The 21,163-nt window shown below is 46.7% G+C and overlaps 1 protein-coding gene across 2 annotated transcripts in view; it reads left to right on the top strand.

Annotated features, from left to right (window-relative positions):
• The first annotated feature begins 647 nt into the window (after positions 1-647).
• Positions 648-21,163, top strand: part of trappc11 (trafficking protein particle complex subunit 11) — a 75,365-nt gene continuing 54,849 nt past the window's right edge. The window contains exons 1-4 of one of the 2 annotated variants that reach the window (XM_070878573.1): positions 648-732; positions 8,673-8,899; positions 16,611-16,780; positions 18,602-18,696. In XM_070878573.1, coding sequence (XP_070734674.1) covers positions 8,696-8,899; positions 16,611-16,780; positions 18,602-18,696 — 469 coding nt within the window. In that variant the 5' untranslated portion in view covers positions 648-732; positions 8,673-8,695. The remainder of the gene's footprint in view (positions 733-8,672; positions 8,900-16,610; positions 16,781-18,601; positions 18,697-21,163) is intronic. The other variant, XM_070878581.1, reaches the window with a different exon arrangement.

Raw genomic sequence — 21,163 nt, forward strand, 5'->3', positions numbered from 1 at the left:
GACAGCAAGTATATCCTTCCTTAGGTAAGACCAAAACTGTACACAATACTCCAGGTGCAATCTCAACAGGGCCCTATATTATTGCAGTAAGATGTCTTTACTCTTATACTCAAATCCTCTTGTAAAAAAGGCCAACTTCTTGTAGTAAGGGACAAGTTGACTATAAGTTAACTTACTTCTGAGTTATTCGGTTAGCGTCATCACACATTGATCACATATTTTGCCATTGCACATAAAAGACTTGTCTTTATAACTTGTCTTTATTTAACGCTTTTCACAACCACCAGGCATCCCAAAGCACTTTACATACAATGAAGTATTTATTTTTAGTCTATTTATCATCTTCCATTGAAAGAAAATGATACCCTAACAAAAACACACTGCGCACACACAAAATGATTTTTGGAACAGCTGATTGAGTGCAATGACGCTCAGTGTGCAACTGCGGGCCTCCCACCGGCAGATGGCGAAGGTGAAAGATGTTCAACACGCCGGGCCATCTTTGTGACCTCACAAGGGTTTGAGTCACCTGATGCCGGTGTAAGATCGGCCTTCCTGGTGTCTGATTGGTCAAGTGGGCTAAGGGTCGCCGAACGCTGTGCGGAGATTGGTTAGTTCTGCTGTCAATCACAGGCGGATCGGATCGGATCGGCGTGCTGCGTCATGACGCCGTGTTTTGGGGGTCGCTGGTTCCAGCCCGAGAAAGCCTGAAGTGGTGTCGGGATCCGTCCGGTAAAGTATCCGGGCTGTCCAACTGCGGAGCGGGCGGGGAGAGGGCTCGGGATACGGGTGCTGACTGTGGGAGTCAGGCCGGACCCCAGTGTACCCGGGGGTGCCCTGCTGTCTCCTGTGTCAGCCTGGCTCAGTGGGTAGCACCCTGCCCTCTGAGTCCCAGGGTTGGGGGTTCAAGTCCCACCCCAGGGACAAACATCTGTGCTGACACGCCCCTGCAGTGCTGAGAGAGTGATGCATTGTCGGAGGTGCCATCTGCTCTCTCGGGTGGATGCAGAAGATCCCAGGCACTATTTTGAAGAAGAGCAGGGGAGTTCTCCCTGGTGTCCTGGCCACTCTTTGTCCCTCACCAACATCACTAAAACAGATTATCTGGCCATAATCGCATTGGGAGCTTGCTGTGCGCAAACTGGCTGCTGCGTTTCCTGCATTCATCATAGGCGGTCCATCGAACGAGGATAACTTGCTTCCACGAGTTCACAGGTGTTTCGATGAAGGACCCGATGTTCCAGTCCTGAACTCCAGTTGACCGGATGGAAGATGCCTGTGCATGATTTTTTTTAACGTGTGGTGACTGTTGCACATCAGCCACCACACAGGCTTGACAAAGCTAGGTTTTTATTCAGTGGCAAGGATTAACCAAGATGACTGCTGCACTGACCTTGCAGATGTGTGGGCTGGCCCTACATTACACCAATGTTGCCTCTAATCTGCAAGGTCACAAGCTTTCACATTGGAAATGCCATGCATACGCAGAAATTTAAAGGGACTGCATTGAAAGAAACTGGTATCGGGGAACATTGGTGACTACAAAAAGTACTTCAGTGGCTGTAAAGCACTTTGGGACATCCTGAGGTTGTGAAAAGTGCTATATAAATGCAAGTCTTTTTTTAAATTTTAGCATAGTAAGTTCAATTACCACAACACAGACCAGCTGTAAGATGATGGTGAGAGCTTTATGTATCTGTTCATTTGCCTCTGCTGTTTCCCATCCTTTCTCCACCCAACTAAGCCAATCTTCCCCCTAAGGCCCCCCCCCCCCATCCTGAACTGTGTCCTCGCGTTTCTTTCCTAACTCCCCTCATGCCCTCTGAGCTCATCTTGTTCATGACATCTACCTCTGCTCGGTTGAGCCTATTCTCACTAAACTGCTGACTTCCCTTCCTGCCCCTGCCCCGCATGGTCGCTGATATTTTTAACGGTTCCCCCTCCCCCTCCCCCTTCAACTCTGCTGTCTTGCTTCCCAAATACATACCCATCTTTGCTGCAACTCTGGTTTCTGCCCCTGTCATAACTACAACAACTTGTATTTATATACCGCCTTTAACATTGTAAAACATCCCAAGGCGCTTCACAAGAGTATTGAGATAAAAAATTGACAGCTGCATAGAAAGAAGACTTGCATTTATATAGTCCCTTTCATGACCACTGGATGTCTTAAAGTGCTTTACAGCCAATTAAGTACTTTTGGAGTGTAGTCACTGTTGTAATGTACAAGTCGAAATTAGCACAGGTGACCAAAAGCTTGGTCAAAGAGGTATGTTTTAAGGAGGGTCTTGAAGGAGGATAGAGAGGTTTAGGCAGGGAGTTCCAGAGCTTGGGGCCTAGGCAGCTGAAGGCACGACCACCAATTGTTGAGCGATTTATAATCGGGATGCTCGAATTAGATTATAATCAGAATTAGACACCTCGGGGGTTGTGGGGCTGGAAGAGATTATAGAGATAGGGAGGGGCGAGGCTATGGAGGGATTTGAAAATAAGGATGAGAATTTTGAAATCGAGGCGTTGCTTAACTGGAAGCCGACGTAGGTCAGCAAGATGGGTGAGCGGGACTTGGTGCGAGTTAGGAGACGGGCAGCCGAGTTTTGGATCACCACTAGTTTACGTAGGGTAGAATGTGGGAGGCCAGCCAGGAGTGAGTTGGAATAGTCAAGTCTATAGGTAACCAGGGCATGGATGAGGGCTTCAGCAGCAGATGAGCTGTGGCAAGGACGGAGACGGGTGATGTTACGGAGATGGAAATAGGTGGTTATAGCTATGCTGAAACAGCCATTATCAAAGTCACAAATTACATTCTGTGTAACTGGTAAACTTGCTTCTTATCCTTTTCGACCTGTCTGCAGCCTTGGACACAGTTGACGACACCATCCTCCTCCCAATGCCTCTCCTCTGTCGTCCATGTGGGTGGGACTTCTCTCGCCTGGTTCCATTCTTATCTATCCAGTCGTAGTCAGAGAATCAGCAGCAATGGCTTTTCTTCCTCCTACCGCACCATTGCCCTTGTGGTCCCCCAAGGATCTATCCTTGGACCCCTGCTATTTCTTGTCTACGACATCATTTTAAAAACATGTCTGGCTCCACATGCACGCTAAAGACACCTGGTTCTACCTAATCTCGCCACTGTCTGCTACATGTCTGACATCTACTAGATGATATTTCATAGGATTACATAGGACATACAGCACAGAAACAGGCCATTCGGCCCAACAGTCCATGCTGGTGTTTATGTTCCACTCGAGCCTATGGTCTTTCTTCATCTAAATCTATCAGCATAACCCTCTATTCCCTTCTCCCTCATGCTTGTCTAGCCTCCTCTTAAATGCATCTATACTATTCGCTTCAACCACTCCCTGTGGTAGCGAGATCCACATTCTCACCACTCTTTGCGTAAAGAAGTTTCTTCTGAATTCCCTACTGGATTTCTTGGTGACTATCTATGTTACTGGCCTCTAGTTATGCTCTTTCCCACAAGTGGAAACATTTTCTCTGTATCCACTCTAAACTCCAACTAAATATTGGGAAGACCGAAACCATTCTCTTTGGTCCCTGCCACAAGCTCCATTCCCTAGCCACCAACTCCATTCTTCTCCTGAACTAGTCTGTTCGCAACCTTGGTGGCGTATTCGATCCTGTGATGAGCTTCCGACCACATCCGCTCCATTACAAAGACCGCCTACTTCCACCTCTGCAACATTGCCGTCTCCTCCCCTGCCTCAGCTCATCTGCTGCTGAAACCCTCATCCATGCCTTTGTTACCGCTAGACTTCATTATTCCATTGCTCTCCTGGCTGGCCTCCCATTCTCCACCCTTCATAAACTTGGATGCGCCCAAATTTCTACTGCCCTACAACCCTCTGATATTTATTTCTCCTCAAATTATGGCCAGTTGCGTATTCCCAATTTTATTCACTAAAGCTCTGGAATTCCCTCCTTAAACCTCTCTGCTCTCTAGTGCTCTCTCTTTTAATTGGCTCCTTAAAACCTACCTCTGACCAAGCTTTTGGTCACCTGTCTTAATATCTCCTCGTGGCTCGGACGTCTAATCTTTGTTTGGTTAGCGCTCCTATGAAACATTGTGGGACATTTTACTACGATAAAGATGCTATGTAAATGCAAGATGTTGTTTGTGTAACGCTTGTGCATCTCGCATTCACCACTAGGGTGGCTCCTTGGTTGAGACCTATGCACTACCTCAGACAAGGATTCGACCAATCCTTCCTATTGTTTTTAGTTCGGTCTTGTGATGTGGGTAACATTGACAAGGAAGATATTTATTGACCATCCATCCCTAGGTGCCCTGAGTGTATTGAGTCAACTACATATTGTGGAGCTGCAGTCATGTGTAAACCAGACAACTTCCCATTGTTGAAGGGCATTAATGAAAGGAAGAAAAATTTAGATTTATATAGCGTCTTTCACGACCACCCAACATCTCAAAGCGCTTTACAGTCAATGAAGTACTTTTGGAGTCTAGTCATTGCTGTAATGTGGGAAATGCAGCAGCCAATTTGCGCACAGCAAGCTCTCTCAAACAGCAATGTGATAATGACCAGATAATCTGCTTTTGTTGTGTTGATTGAGGGATAAATAATTGGCCAGGACACCGGGGATAACTCCCTTGCTCTTCTTCAAAATAGTGCCGTGGGATCTTTTGCGTCCACCTGAGAGAGCAGCCTTGGTTTAATGTCTCATCCGAAAGACAGCACCTCCGACAGTGCAGCACTTCCTCAGTACTGCACTGGGAGTGTCGGCCTAGATTTATGTGCTCAAGTCTCTGGAATGGGACTTGAACCCACAACCATCTGACTTGGAGGTGAGGGTGCTACCCACTGAGTCACAACTGACACCTTAAATGAGCCAGTTGAGTTTTACAATAATCTGGCAGATTTAATGGTCACATTTTTGCTTCTAGCCCACAAATGATTAGATTGTTCATTCAGTTTCATAATATGCCATGGTGACACATAACCTGGGTTACTAGTCTAGTACCATAAACCGTTGGGCTACCTGCACAGTCAGACATGTCCACTGAATGTATAAACGTGAACTTTAGACTCAACCATTTATCCAAGGCGCAGCTTGCCGCTTCCCTCCCCTCTCTGGTCCTCAGTTTCTCTCGCCTGTGTATGTTGCAGTGAGTGGGTGAATAATACACACTGACTGTTGCTTGTTTTTAAAGGCGTTTGTTGTTCACAGAACTGCTTCAGGGAAGCAGCGGGATTGAGACCAGGTTGAATTGGGGTTGTCTGCAGCCTTCCTCGAATTCCTTTCCCATCTTCTAAAAGAAAATTGCCCAGCCACTTGGTGTTGGAGACGGGCTTAAGAGATGCTGTCTAGGATGGTGATAGAAAAAAAAACAGTAAAAGGGAATATTATTTGAATGGGGAGAAATTACAACATGCTGCGGTGCAGAGGGACCTGGGGGTCCTTGTGCATGAATCCCAAAAAGGTAATCAGGAAGGCGAATGGAATGTTGGCCTTCATTGCGAGAGGAATGGAGTACAAAGGCAGGGAGGTCCTGCTGCAACTGTACAGGGTATTGGTGAGGCCGCACCTGGAGTACTGCGTGCAGTTTTGGTGACCTCAAGAAAGGATATACTAGCTTTGGAGGGGGTACAGAGACGATTCACTAGGCTGATTCCGGAGATGAGGGGGTTACCTTATGATGATAGATTGAGTAGACTGGGTCTTTACTCGTTGGAGTTCAGAAGGATGAGGGGTGATCTTATAGAAACATTTAAAATAATGAAAGGGATAGACAAGATAGAGGCAGAGAGGTTGTTTCCACTGGTCGGGGAGACTAGAACTAGGAGGCACAGCCTCAAAATACGGGGGAGCCAATTTAAAACCGAGTTGAGAAGGAATTTCTTCTCCCAGAGGGTTGTGAATCTGTGGAATTCTCTGCCCAAGGAAGCAGTTGAGGCTAGTTCATTGAATGTATTCAAATCACAGATAGATTTTTAACTAATAAGGGAATTAAGGGTTATGGGGAGCGGGCGGGTAAGTGGAGCTGAGTCCACGGCCAGATCAGCTATGATCTTGTTGAATGGTGGAGCAGGCTCGAGGGGCTAGATGGCCTACTCTTGTTCCTAATTCTTATGTTCTTATGTGATCTAGCCTATAACACACAATGTTTCTGTGGTGATTGAACTCTTTTGAAGGATTGTCAGAATTGTACCAATAGCCAGAGCACTCGCTTCATGCACTGGGATAGACAATGCTTGACACGGGTTTGGAGCCTTAACTGCGCCTCCATGCTCTGTGCGAGGATTCAGGCAAACAAAAAGAATGCAAGACAAAAGTGTAGGCGAGGTATCAAAAATGGCAGACTGACAGAAAAAGGTAGAGAGAGGGAGAGACATGCAGGAATTGAAAGATCAAGAGGACAATGTCAGACTCTGATAGCCAGAGAGAGGTGTCTACACACATGCAGTTAGAGGAAGGGTGAATCTTGTGAGCAATGCCACAGGAAATTAATAAATGTAAAATTAGCAAGGGTTCCAAGGCTGGTAGCTGGCATGCTATTCATCCATTAGGACCAGCACAGTCGAGCCGTACCACATTGTCACCTGACATCTACATCGATGCACTTTCCAGCATGGGTCACTCGATAGCAGTCAGGAGTGGGTACCTTGGCTGTTTTGCTCCCTTGTCTGAGGTGCTGAGACCAGTTGGGGCATCTTCTCGGCCGAGAGCGGATTCAGTAACTGTCAAAATCAATTACCTGAGCAGGAAGTAAACCGCTCACATTTAAGGTGCAGGTAGAGGGAGATTTTTTCTCATTTCCTGAAATCTGGCAGGTAAATATTTGGGCTCCCAGTCAAATGTGTCTACCTCACTGGTGTATCCTTCAGGCACTGGTTCAGATAAAATCACAGTGCGGATTTCGTCCCCTACGGGGCACAACCGACATGATTTTTGCAGCGTGACAGATGCAGGAAAAATGCTGGGAACAGCGCCAGCCCTTATACATGGCCTTCTTCGACCTTACAAAGGCCTTTGACACTGTCAACCGCGAGGGTCTATGGAGTATCGTCCTTCGTTTCGGATGCCCCCAAAATTTCGTCACCATCCTCTGCCTATTCCGCGACAACATGCAAGCCGTGATCCTTACCAGCGGATCCACTGCAGACCCAATCCACGTCCGGACTGGGGTCAAACAGGGCCGCCCCAACCCTCTTCTCAATCTTCCTCGCCGCCATGCTCCACCTCACATTCAATAAGCTCCCCACTACAGAACCAGTGGGAACCTGTTCAACCTTTGCCGTCTCCAGGCCAGGTCCAAGATCACCCCAGCCTGTCGTTGAACTACAGTACACGGACGATGCCTGTGTCTGTGCACATAAAGAGGCTGAGCTCCAGGACATAGTCGATTTATTTACTGAGGCATATGAAAGCATGAGCCTTCCGCTAAACAGCCGTAAGACAAAGGTCCTCCACCAGCCTGTCCTCACCGCACAGTACTGCCCCCCCAGTCATCAAGATCCACGGCGCGGCCCTGGGCAACTTGGACCATTTCCCATACCTCGGGAGCTTCTTATGAACAAGAGCAAATGTTGATGACGAGATTCGACACTGCCTCCAGTGCAGCCTTCTGCCGCCTGAGGAAAAGTGTTTGAAGATCAGGCCCTCAAAACTGCCACCAAGCTCATGGTCTACAGGTCTGTAGTAATACCCGCCCTCCTGTATGGCTCAGAGATATGGACCATGTACAGTAGACACCTGGAGAAATACCACCAACGATACCTCCGCAAGATCCTACAAATCCCCTAGGAGGACATACACACCAACATTATAGTCCTCGATCAGGCCAACATCCTCAGCATCGAAGTACTGACCACACTTGATCAGCTCCACCGGGCAGGCCACATTGTTTACATGCCAGGCACGAGACTCCCAAAGCAAGCGTTCTACTCTGAACTCCTTCATGGTAAATGAGCCAAAGATGGGCAGAGGAAGCGTTACAGGGACACCCTCAAAACCTCCCTGATAAAGTGCAACATCCCCACTTGACACCTGGGAGTCCCTGCCCTAAGTGGAGGCAGTGCATCCGGGAGGGCGCTGAGTACCTCGAGAGCATGCAGAAATCAAGCGCAGGCAGCGGGAAGAGCATGCGGCAAACCCGTCCCACCCACCCTTTCCCTCAACGACTGTCTGTCCCACCTGTGACGTATTGGACTGTTCAGCCACCTAAGGAATCATTTTAAGAGTGGAAGCAGGTCTTCCTCGATTCCAAGGGACTGCCTATGATGATGATGGTAGTTCAGATAAGTGCTGACAGGTAGCTCCAGCTCTCTTATTTGAGCATTGGACAGAAGTGCTTCGAGCAGGATTCAAACTGGCTCGAGGAAACCCAATTGGATTTCAAGTTTAATGCTTTAATCTCTCGGCCATCGCTGCTGCTTCAGTAACGACCGTGGCATTGAACCAGAGACCACCTTATTTGTATGGCTCTGTTGCGTGCTATCTTTACTAACTGAGCCATGAATATTACAAATGTGTATTTCACTTAATCTAAAATGTATTGATTTTCTGTTCGGGTGCCATAATCTAGAAATGTAGGTTTTTGAGACCTTTACAAGGCAGAAAAATTATTGCGACTGATCAGTGATCTTGCCTAGAGTTCTCATTGTTACTTACAGTGTTTGTCTTTTTTTCAGCTTGTGCGGATTTAATCTGGACAATGAGCTCAACGCATTGGGATTTTCCGTTGGAGCTTTGCTGCAGGCCTATGGCCTTTGTAGCTCTCACAGGCCTTGATGTGACTTACAATGCTGTGCATCGAGCCATTTGGGATGCATTTTGTGCTAACCGGCGGGCTGACAGAGTTCCTATATCGTTTAAAGTTCTTCCTGGAGATCATGAATATCCGAAATGCAGGCAAAAGGTAAAGAACTTTAGCAGTGGGATTATCTTCAGTTTGTATATTGCAAGATGGAGAATTTTGTTCGATTGATGATACTGAGTATTGTGGGGTGGGATTAAATCTGCAAATTATGAAAGCAATAATGTGCATTTAAAGGTACATTAAAAAAAAATTACAATTGCTTGAAGACTTTTTTTCCAGAAAATAAAATGAGGGAATAGTGTATTGAAGTTTAGCTTTGTGCTGGCTGACCTACATTGGCTCCCAGTTAAGCAGTGCCTTGATTTCAAAATTCTCATCCTTGTTTTCAAATCCCTCCATGGCCTCACCCCTCCCTATCTCTGTAATCTCCTCCAGTCCCATAACCCCGTGGATATCTACGATCCTCTAATTCTGACCTCTTGAGCATTCCTGATTTTAATTGCTCAACCATTGGCGACCGTGCCTAAAGCTGCCTAGGCCCTTGTGATAATGACCAGATAATCTTTTTTTTGTTATGTTGATTGAGGGATAAAGATTGGCCAGGACTGGAATTCCCTCCTTAAACCTCTAATTATTTCTCCTCCTTTTAAGCCGCTCCTTAAAACCTACCTCTGACCAAGGTTTTGGACATCCGCCCTAATTTCTCCTTATGTGGCTCAGTGCCAAATTGTGTTTGCTAACGTCCTGTGAAGTGCCTTGGAATGTTTTACTATGATAAAAGTGCTATATAAATACAAGTTATTATTTTCCTTTTCTTGCTGTAAAACCGATTAAGTCTGATGGACCTCGATACATCACTGGGTTAATTCACTGCACAGAATATACAGAGATCTGATACATGCTGATTTAACCAATTGCAGCCAGAGCTACAGTGGGAATTTAGACTTGGACTCCATGCTCCAAAGCTAGGAGATGGAGAATTCCGGCTTCTGATCACTTGCATAACACAATACTAAGATAGAGTCGGGCTTGGCTGTGATGGTCCTCCATGGTCGAATCATCATCATCATAGGCGGTCCCTCGAGCGAGGATGATTTACTTCCACATGAGTTCACAGATTTTTCTGTTGTGTATCTGTAAAGCATGCACTCCCATGTTCTGCCACCAGGGAGCGCATCCCCTGAAGTCCCAAGGGATCCGAGCATCCCTTGGGAGCACTGTATATAAGCCGGCCCCTAAGGCCTGTTCCTCACTCTGGAGTGTCTTAATAAAGACTGAGGTCACTGTTACTTTAACCTCCCTGTGTGCAGCCTCATCTGTATTAGGAACACAACAACTGGCGACAAGTATACGAATCCAACGCAAAGATGCAGCAAACTGGGCATCCTGGAGAAGTTCTCGGAGGGTGAGGATTGGGAAGCCTATGTCGAATGGCTAGACCAGTACTTTGTAGCCAACGAGCTGGACGGAGAAGGAAGCGCTGCAAAAAGGAGAGCGGTCCTCCTCACAGTCTGCGGGGCACCGACCGACAGCCTCATGAAGAAACTTCTGGCTCCGGTGAAACCCACAGATAAGTCGTATGAGGAGCTGTGTACACTGGTTCGGGAGCATCTTAACCCAAGGGAGAGCGTGCTGATGGCGAGGTATTGGTTCTACATGTGCCAATGATCTGAAGGTCAGGAAGTGGCGTCCCCAAGCTAAGGCGACTTGCAGGACAATATGAGTTTGATGGCTACTTGGAGCAAATGCTCAGACATTTTTGTACTGGGCATTGGCCACGAGACCATCCTACGAAAACTTTTGACTGTAGAGACACCGACCCTCAGTAAGGCCATTGTGATAGCACAGGCGTTTATGTCCAGCAGTGATAACACCAAACAAATCTCTCAGCACATAAGTGCTAGCAATGTTCATAAATTAACTGGAACTGTGTTTGTGAGCAGAAATGTACAGGGCAGAAACCATGAGTCTGCAACTGCCAGCAGGCCTCAGGTGACCCAGATGACTTGAGTCCGCAACAAAGGATGAATGCAAGGCAATTCACACCTTGTTGGCGTTGTGGAGGCTTCCATTCAGCCTATTCATGCCGCTTCAAAGGGGATGTTTGCAACAGCTGTGGAACAATGGGGCACCTCCAACGAGCTTGCAGATGAGCTGCACGCTCTGCAAAAACTGCTAACCACCACGTGGCAGAGGAAGATCGGTTCATGGTGGATCAAAGCAATTTCGAGCCTCGGAGAGGAGGCAGATGCTGAAGTACACTGGGTGCACACATTTTCGACGAAATGTCCGCCTATAATGCTAAATGTAAAATTGAATGGCTTACCCGTAGCCGTGGAACTGGACACTGGTGCTAGCCAATCCATCATGAGTAAAAAGATGTTTGAGAGACTGTGGTGCAACAAGGCATTCAGACCAGCCCTGAGCCCCATCCACACGAAACTGAGAACGTACACCAAAGAGCTAATCACTGTCCTGGGCAGCGCAATGGTCAAGGTCACCTACCAGGGCATGGTGCACAAACTGCCACTCTGGATTGTCCCGGGCGATGGCCCCACACTGCTTGGAAGGAGCTGGCTGGGCAAAATCTACTGGAACTGGGATGATATCTGAGCGCTATCACATGTTGATGAGGCCTCATGTACCCAGGTTCTTAACAAATTTCCTTCCCTTTTTTGAGCCAGGCATTGGAAATGTTTCCGGGGTGAAGGTGCAGATCCACTTGGTCGCAGAGGCACGACCCATTCACCACAAGGCGCGAGCGGTACCTCACATGATGAGGGAGAGAGTGGAAGTTGAGCTGGACAGGCTGTAATGCGAGGGCATCATCTCCCCAATGGAATTCAGCGAGTGGGCCAGCCCGATTGTTCCACTACTCAAAAGTGATGGCATGGTCAGGATTTGTGCTGATTATAAAGTAACTATTAATCGTTTCTCGCTACAGGACCAATACCCGCTATTAAGGCAGACGACCCATTTGCGATGCTGGCAGGAGGCAAGACATTCACCAAGCTCGACCTGACATCGATCGACATGACGCAGGAGCTGGAGGAATCTTCGAAGGGCCTCACCTGCATCAACACACACAAGGGACTGTTCATCGACAACAGATGCCCGTTTGGAATTTGGTCGGCTGCAGCGATCTTCCAGAGAAACATGGCGAGCCTACTCAAGTCGGTAGCACGCACGGTGGTTTTTCAGGACGACCTATTGGTCACGGGTCGGGACGCCGTCGAGCACCTACAAAACCTGGAGGAGGTCCTCCAGCAACTGGATCACGTAGGGCTGCGGCTGAAGAGGTCGAAATGCATCTTCATGGCAACAGAAGTGGAGTTTTTGGGGAGAAAAAATCACGGCGGACGGCATTCGGCCCACAGACGCCAAGACAGAGGCTATCAGGAACGCGCCCAGGCCACAGAACGTCACGGAGCTGCAGTCGTTCCTGGGACTCCCCAACTATTTTGGTAACTTCCTATCAGAGTTAAGCACCCTCTTCGAGCCCCTACATGTGTTATTGCGTAAAGGTGAAAACTGGATATGTTTGAAAAAAACAAGTAATTGCTTTTGAGAAAGCCAGAAACATTTTATGCTCCAACAAGCTGCTTGTATTGTATAACCCATGTAAAAGACTTGTGCTAGCATATGATGCGTCGTCGTATGGAGTCAGGTGTGTATTACAACGAGCTAACGTTGCGGGGAAGTTGCAACCTGTCGCCAATGCCTCCAGGAGCTTGTCTAAGGCCGAGAGGGCCTACAGCATGATTGAGAAAGAGGCATTAGCGTGTGTGTTCGGGGTAAAGAAAATGCATCAGTTCCTGTTTGGCCTCAAATTTGACCTGGAAAACTGATCACAAGCCCCTCATATCCCTGTTCGCTGAAAACAAGGGGATAAACACTAATGCCTCAGCCTGCATACAAAGGTGGGCACTCGCGCTATCTACGTATAACTATACCATCCGCCACAAGCCAGGCACCGAGAACTGTGCGGATGCTCTGTCGGCTACCATTGCCCACCACGGAGGTGGAAATGGTGCAGCCTGCAAACTTCTTGATGGTGGCGCAGCCTGCAGACTTGTTGATGGTCATGGAAGCGTTTGAAAATGATAAATCACCTGTCACGGCCTGCCAGATTAGGACTTGGACCAGCCAAGTTGTCCCGAGTAAAAAAAAAAAAAAAAAACTGTGCACTGCATGGGAGCTGGGCCAGCATCCCCTTTGAAATGCAAGAGCTAATCAAGCCGTTCCAGCGGCGAAAGGACGAGCTGTCCATTCAGGCAGACTGCCTGTTGTGGGGTAACCGTGTAGTGCTACCCAAAAAGGGCAGGGAGACGTTCATCTTGGATCTCCACAGCACACACCCGGGTACAGTAATGATGAAAGCAATAGCCAGATCCCATGTGTGGTGGCCTGGTATCGACTCTGACTTCGAGTCCTTTGTACGGCAATGCAGCGTGTATGCTCAGTTGAGCAATGCGCCCAGAGAGGCACCACTAAGTTTGTGGTCCTGGCCCTCCAGACCATGGTCGAGGAACCATGTCGACTATGCGGGCCCGTTTGTCGGTAAAATGTTCCTGGTGGTGGTGGATGCTTTTTCAAAATGGATTGAATGTGAAATAATGACGGGAAGCACCGCCACCGCCACCTCCACCATTGAAAGCCTGAGAGCCATGTTTGCCACCCACGGTCTGCCTGACATACTGGTCAGTGACAACGGGCCATGTTTCACCAGTGCCGAATTTAAAGAATTCATGACCCGCAATGGGATCAAACATGTCACCTCGGGCCCCGTTTAATCCAACCTCCAATGGGCAGGCAGAGCGGGCAGTACAAACAATCAAACAGAGCCTTAAACGAGTCCCAGAAGGCTCACTCCAAACCCGCCTGTCCCGAGTACTGCTCAGCTACCGCACAAGACCCCAATCGCTCACAGGGGTGCCCCTGGCTGAGCTACTCATGAAAAGGACCCTTAAAACCAGACTCTCTCGCTGGTTCACCCCAACCTGCATGATCAGGTAGAGAGCAGGCAGCATCAAAAAAATTTAAACTATGGTCACGCCACTGTCACGTGAAATTGATCTAAATGACCCTGTGTATGTGCTAAACTATGGACATGGTCCCAAGTAGATCGCGGGCACAGTGATAGCTAAAGAAGGGAATAGGTGTTTGTAGTCAAACTAGACAATGGTCAAATTTGCAGAAAGCACCTGGACCAAACGAGGCTGCGGTTCACAGACTGCCCTGAACAACCCACAGCAGACACCACCTTTTTCGAGCTCACAACACACACCCAAAGGATCAACAACACCACCCCGGACCAGGAAATCGAACCCATCACGCCCAGCAAGGCCAGCCTCACCCAGCAGCCCTGCAGGGCCAACAGCACGCCAGTCCAGCGAGGGCACAGCCAACACACCAGAACATACATTTGTACCAGACCGCCTCACCTTGTAAATAGTTTTCACTTTGACTTTGGTGTGGAGGGGGGAGTGATGTGTATCTGTAAAGCATGCACTCCCATGATCTGCCACCAGGGAGCGCATCCCCTGAAGTCCTAAGGGATCCCAGCATCCCTTGGGAGCATTGTATATAAGCCAGCCCCTAAGGCCTGTTCCTCATTCTGGAGTGTCTTGTTAAAGACTGAGGTCACTGTTACTTTAACCACCCTGTGTGCAGCCTCATCTGTGTTAGGAACACAATAGTTTCAATGAAGGACCCGATTTTCCAGTCCTGAACTCCAATTGAAGGGTGGAAGATGCCTGTGCATGAAATTTTTTAACGTGTGCTGACTGTTGCACATCAGCCACCACACGGGCTTGACCGAGCTAGGCCTTTATACAGTGGCAAGGATAAACCAGGGCGACTGGAGACCTGTTCTGCTGCACGGACCTAGTGCGTGCACACATCGCAGTGTGGGCAGGCCCATGCTGCCCCTAGGCCCTCGGCTCTTCTGGGCCCCATACTCTAATTCGCCGCTCCTCCACCACAAACATTCGCCGCGCCTCTGCCCGATGTCTCGCCGCACCTCTGCCACAATCCCTCACCGCTCCTCCACCACAAAAACACTCGCCGCACCTCTGCCACGATCTCCTGCCACACCTTGAATGCATTACTCCGATGTAGATCCTGAGGTTTTTGTGGCTCTTGATGGCTAATTGTTCCTCATCTAGAATCATTGTTCATGGTTACCGTGGTCGAATAGCATGCTGACGGCCATTGATGAAATTGAACAGTAAAGGCCACTTGGACTGCTGGTATACTAACACTTGTAGAAACGTACATCTAGCATGATGTATCCAAGAAATAATGGCTAGAAGGAGAAAATCATATGGGGGAAGTGGATGAGAGGGAACATAGGAACTTGGAATGGGTAGGCCATTTAGCCCCTCGAGTGTGTTCCATCATTCCGCCCCTCGAGTGTGTTCCATCATTCAATGAGGTGCATGCGTGCGGTCAAAATTTCCTACTTTAGTCACTGAAATGTTGCCTGTCTCCACCACTGTAGCACCCCACTGTTACTGAAACCCTCAACCATGGCTGTACTTCAGCATGTAACTTTGCCAATACAGGTAGAGCGTCCCGAAGTTTCCGGACCGAGGCTGTTCCGGATTTCGGAACGTCTTTCCGATGTCCCTAATCTGGAAATGCCTGGGCCAAGGTAAGGGTGCGGCAGAGGGTCTGGGGCGGGGGGGGGGGGGGGGGGCGAGGAGAGGGTCGGCGGCGGCAGCAGCAGAGAGAGTCCGGAGAGGGGGTCGGCGGGTCCGGGTTTGGCAGTGTGAGTTGCCGGGAAAAACCTGTGTTGAAGACCTGCAAAAAAGGTAGGATAAAGTTTATATTTTTAAATTCCTTTTTCAGCGATTTAGTAGGCAAGGGTTTTGCGAATTTTTATTTTTTGGAATTTTTGAGGGGTGTTTTCCCCCCTCCCTAGGCCCAACTCTGTGGTAATCGGTTTAAAAAAAAAAGTCCGGATTTCGGAATATTTTCCGGATCCCGGACGACCCCTCCACGGATCAGCACGATGTCTGGATTTCGGAACATTCTGAATTTTGGAATGCTCAACCTGTACCTTGGCCTCCCAAGCTGCACCTTACATAAATTTAACCTGTCTGGCGCCCCACCACCTGGATCTTAGCCTGCATAAAATCCTGCTCGTCGATCTGCTGACTTTTTCAGATTCCTTCGCTGTCTTGTCCCTATTTTTGCAACCACCTTCAGCCCTACATCCCAGCCTGCACCAGTTACTGCACTTTTCCTGTTTCTCTCCGCACTATCACTCGCAGAGACTTTAGCTGACTTGTCCCCACACTCTGGCACACCCTCCCTAAACTGCTTTGTTTTGCTACATCTCTTTCCCTCACCCCCTTCAAAAACTTCCTTAATAAACCTACCTCTGTGATTGCACTTTTGGCCACCACTGTTTCCTACTTCAGTTTGGGTCTGACTGTAGCCCCCGGGATGTTTTGTTGCATTAAAGGCACTATATAAATGGAAATAGTTGCTTGTAGCAAGGTGAAGAGTGAAGCTCGCTCTATACTGCATTGTAACAATACATTTTGTCTCCCGACCCAAACATACCATATTGTACTTCACTTGTATGAATTAGTGTGATGGCTATATCCTAAATCACGCCACCAAGTTTGGTTTTTAGGAACTTGGGATATATACAAATGAATTGGGAACATAGATTTAAATTTTATATGCTACTTCTGAGGCTCCATAGTATGTGTCTATGCAGTCCATGCAAACGAAAAGCCTGGGACATTCTTGCCTTCGTGGAGTTTTCTTGCTAACTGCTGAATATCTTCCTTTATAGAGGACGTCTTACGAGTGGTACATTCCAAAAGGAATTCTTAAAACTGGCTGGATGAACAAACATCTAAACCTTGTTCCTGCCCTAGTGGTGGTCTTCTATGAACTGGACTGGGATGAAGCTCAGTGGAAGGAAAAACAGTTGGAGTGTGCTACCAGAGTAGAAATTGTCAGGTACCCCAAGTCCTTTGTATTTATGAACGCTACTCTTGTAAGAATCTGTAAATAGCGACTCGAGTGTTTAACAGCACTTGGAATGATTTGAAAGCAAATATGTAACCAGTAAGCTATAATTTCTTGGTCAGGTAATGATACAGATCCCCCTATAAGGATCGAAGAATTACCAAATCACCATAATTTATTTAATGTGCCAAAGAGACAAAGGAATTTGGTTCAGTTAGCTTTTATCGACCAATACAGTTGAGTAGCGTTATTCAACTGAATATATAATTGATGCAAAGATTAAATCCTTTTCCAATTATATCAAGCAGTGTTATATCTTAATACACTTATTGCTTGCGTTTTTCCTTTCTGTAAAAGGTTGCAAAATTTAACTGTTCTTTGAAAATGTTGCTATTTAAAAAGAACTTAAGAATCCAGAAATTGGAATGAGACTTTATAGTGAAATCTTTTAGTGAAATAAATTAGTTGTATAACCTTGTCACTGAGGTTTATACCTTTTTAGTAATGTCCTGCTGTGAAGGCAGTTCAAATGTCTTTGAATTTCACACCCTATCCACAGTGAAAGCACCAAATTGCATCATTGTAAATAATGACTGATGGTTAAAACTTTCATCATTGTAAATAATGACTGATGGTTAAAGGGGAGTACGTGGGTCAGGTGGGGGTCGGCTTGGGTCTCACGTGGGTTAGGTCGGGTCGGCTCGGGTCTCACGTGGGTCGAGGTCATGGGGCATTCCAAAAGGCTCGAGCAGGTCTGTACGTACCCTGTATTTGCGCCGTTTATGAAACAAATAATGTCCGGTTTTCAGAACAAATTTCCGGATTCTGGACGACTCATAGGGTTAAAAGTTCGTCTACGTTGTGCCCGTTTTTTGGGTGATATTTGAACCAGGAAATTCGGAGAAGTCTTGCGCCGGCAGCTTTTAAGTACTGCTGGGGAGAGGACTTGAAATAGCGCTTTCGCCAAAAATTTGGCTCCCAGCGCTCTTAGTTAGGAAGAAAAAAAAAATGCCCGGAAAAAACCTGCGTTGCAGCCCTTGGAGCAGCAGTAGGTATGAAGACCTGCAAAAAAGGTAAATTAAAGTTTTGATTTCTTAGTTCTTTTGCAGTGATTCGATAGTTAAGTGTCCTGTGAATGTTTTGTTATTTAAAAAAAAATAAAACATTTTTTTATTTCTGCAATTTTTTTTGGTGTTTTTCCCCCCTCCCCGAGGCCCAACTTGCAGCGGTATTGGATTTGGAGAAAAGTTGCAGAAAATTTACGGTTTGCGCCATGAATCCTCGTGCAATGCCGATTTATTTTTTTTTTTAAACCGCTGGGCAAATTTAAACCTGAATTGTAGGTGCAGTAGTGGAGTCATAGCGGTATTTTTAGGCCAAAAAATAACGCTATCGCCAAAAAACAAATTTCTAGCCCTTTGGCTTCCATGCTTCCATTTTAAAAAAAAAAGTCTGGTTTTCGGAACAGATTTCCAGATTCCGGACGCCGACTCCTGGCGATCTGCCCAATGTGCAGTTTTCGGACAATTACGGTTTTTAGAACTCCGGATTTCGGGTGTTCTACCCGTACTAGTTTTTGAGATTGGTCAGTTGTACTGCAGTCTTTTCTGCTCCTGTATTTTGCTATACTGCTAACTTATTTGCAAACTTCTGTGCTATGGAATGCACAGTCAGCATTCTAATTCCTAAAACTAGGAAAATAAGTGGTCATCTTTTGTCGAGGATATAGCATCTAATCGGACTCTTTACCTTCTGTGCACAATGCTATGGTTTGCTTGATTTCTTTTGTGCATTTTTTCCACGGCTCTCTAGGAATTGTGTCTTTTGTGGTTCCAGGCAAAGTTTACAGGGAAGAAACACAAAGGTTGCAGTCGTGCTGATCCAGAAGAAAACTCCCTTACCTCCAGGTAGTTTCATTGCAAGTTTTCTAAAGGAAAAAAAAAACAAATGCAGCAGATGCTGGCAATTCCAAAACAAAAACAGAAAATGCTGCAAACATTGTACTAAAGACGAGTCTGCATTCAGAATGTTAACTTGCCTGTTGTCTCCACAGATGCTGACTGAGCATTTTCAACATTATCTGTTACCATTTCTTTTCATTCCCTTTAAGTTTTACTTAAAATATTGTAATCATAGAATAGCGGTTTTGGGAAAGGTGTATTTTTAATTAATTTTAATGTTTACAACCTACTTATGGCAACAAAAAGGTAAACTTGAATTTATATAGCGCTTTTCACGACCTTGGGACATAAAGTAGTTTACAGCCAATTATATACTTTTGAAATGTAGTCACTGTTGTAACGTAGAAAATGCGGCAGCGTTTGGAGGAACTTGTAATTTCAGTGCACATTTTCATTTTTGTTTTAAATGTCTCCCCCACCACACCCCACACCCCAATCAATTATCTCTATTGGAGGCCCAACTCTTGATGGGGGCCATTCTTCATATATGAGCCTAAGCGATAGGTGTTTCAGGACTATTTTATCGTGACTGACATTGTAGCCAGATCCGGTTCAGAACTCATCCAATATCCATGTGCACACGGTTTCCTGCAGGAATCATGGAATAGTTATCGGAAGTGGGAATTTTAGCTACTTTTTTGCTTTGCCATTTCTTAGTTGCTGAGTCTGTTTGCACTGCTTGCTGTTGCCCTAGCTGAGATTAGCATAAACTACAGATCAAAATTGGCAGGTCGATCAAAGTTGCCTTTACCCACTAAGGTATCTGATGACAAAAGCAAAATATCTGTACTGCAGATGCTGGAATCTGAAATAAAAGCAGAAAATGCTGGAAATACTCGGCAAGTCAGGCAGCATCTGTGGAGAGAGAAACCGAGTTAATGTTTCAGATCGATGACCCTTCGTCAGAACTCATGGTATCTGATGAGCTGTTTTGTTGCCCCTTGATTAAGCCACACTGGTTACACTGAATCTAATCTTGTACAGGTTGAACCTCTCTTACCTGCCATCCTCGAGACCTGGCTTGTGCCAAATAAGGGATTTTGCCAGACGAGGGGAGGTCATGTTAAATTGGATGGTACAGGTACTGAGCAAGGGGGATATCGGGAATGGCTGGCTTGGGGCTGGGAGTGCGGCAGAAAGATTGTTGGGGAGGGGGGGGATGCGGCGGTGGATCACTGGGTCAGGCCAGCAACTGCGGGAGTCAGCAGAGAGGAAGGATTTAAATTTTTTCACGTCGGAGCAGCCAGGAATGGTGCCGGATGAGGGGTTGCGCTAAATAAGGGAGTCCCAGATAAGGGAGGTTCAACCTGCACATTTCAATGAGGTGGCCAGATTTCTTAATGCTGCATTTTGATGGCATTCCCTGTTTTACCTGGAATACACACAAGGCAGTTCCTTGCCTTCCTACTATATACGTCCAGATGATGTCGTTGGGCTGTTCTGCAATCACAAGTCATGTGATATGTTGTTATGATTTGATATGTTGTGTATTTCAGAGAAACCTTTCTGTGCCCAGGAGAAATTTGTAAAGGCTTTCCTGTGATCTCCCCATAATATGTCTTGAATGGGCATGATGGCAGTGTTCTGTATGCATCTCTAATTATTCGCTGTTGAATTTTGTTGTGATAAAGATTTTCTACTGATAGTTGAGCTCCAGAATTGAGCTAATAACTGAGCCTTCATTTGCTTTAGTGTTCAGTTAGTGAAGAGTTTGCATCCAGTAATCCAGGTGATTGCTCCTTCAATCAACATCACTAAACATAGAAACATAAAAAATAGGTGCAGGAGCAGGCCATTCGGCCCTTCGAGCCTGCACCACCATTCAATGAGATCATTGCTGATCATTCACCTCAGTACCCCTTTGCCGCTTTCTCTCCATACCCCTTGATCCCTTTAGCTGTAAGGGCCATATTTAACTCTCTTGAATATATCCAATGAACTGGCATCAACAACTCACTGCGGTAGGGAATTCCACAGGTCAACAAGTTTGAAGAAGTTTCTCATCATCTCAGTCCTAACTGGCTTACCCCTTATCCTTCGATTATGTCCCCTGGTTCTGGACTTCCTCAACATCGGAAACATTCTTCCTGCATCTAACCTGTCCAGTCTCATCAGAATTTTATATGTTTCTGAGATCTCCCCTCATCCTTCTAAATTCCAGTGAATATAGGCCCAGTCGATCCAGTCTCTCCTCATATGTCAGTCCTGCCATCCCGGGAATCAGTCTGGTGAACCTTTGCTGCACTCCCTCAATAGCAAAAACGTCCTTCCTCAGATTAGGAGACCAAAACTGACACACTATTCCAGGTGAGGCCTCACGAAGGCCCTGTACAACTGCAGTAAGACCTCCCTGCTCCTATACTCAAATCCCCTAACTATGAAGGCCAACATGCCATTTGCTGCCTTCACCGCC

This window comes from Pristiophorus japonicus, chromosome 1 (assembly GCF_044704955.1).
Source record: "Pristiophorus japonicus isolate sPriJap1 chromosome 1, sPriJap1.hap1, whole genome shotgun sequence".
Lineage (NCBI taxonomy): Eukaryota > Metazoa > Chordata > Chondrichthyes > Pristiophoridae > Pristiophorus > Pristiophorus japonicus.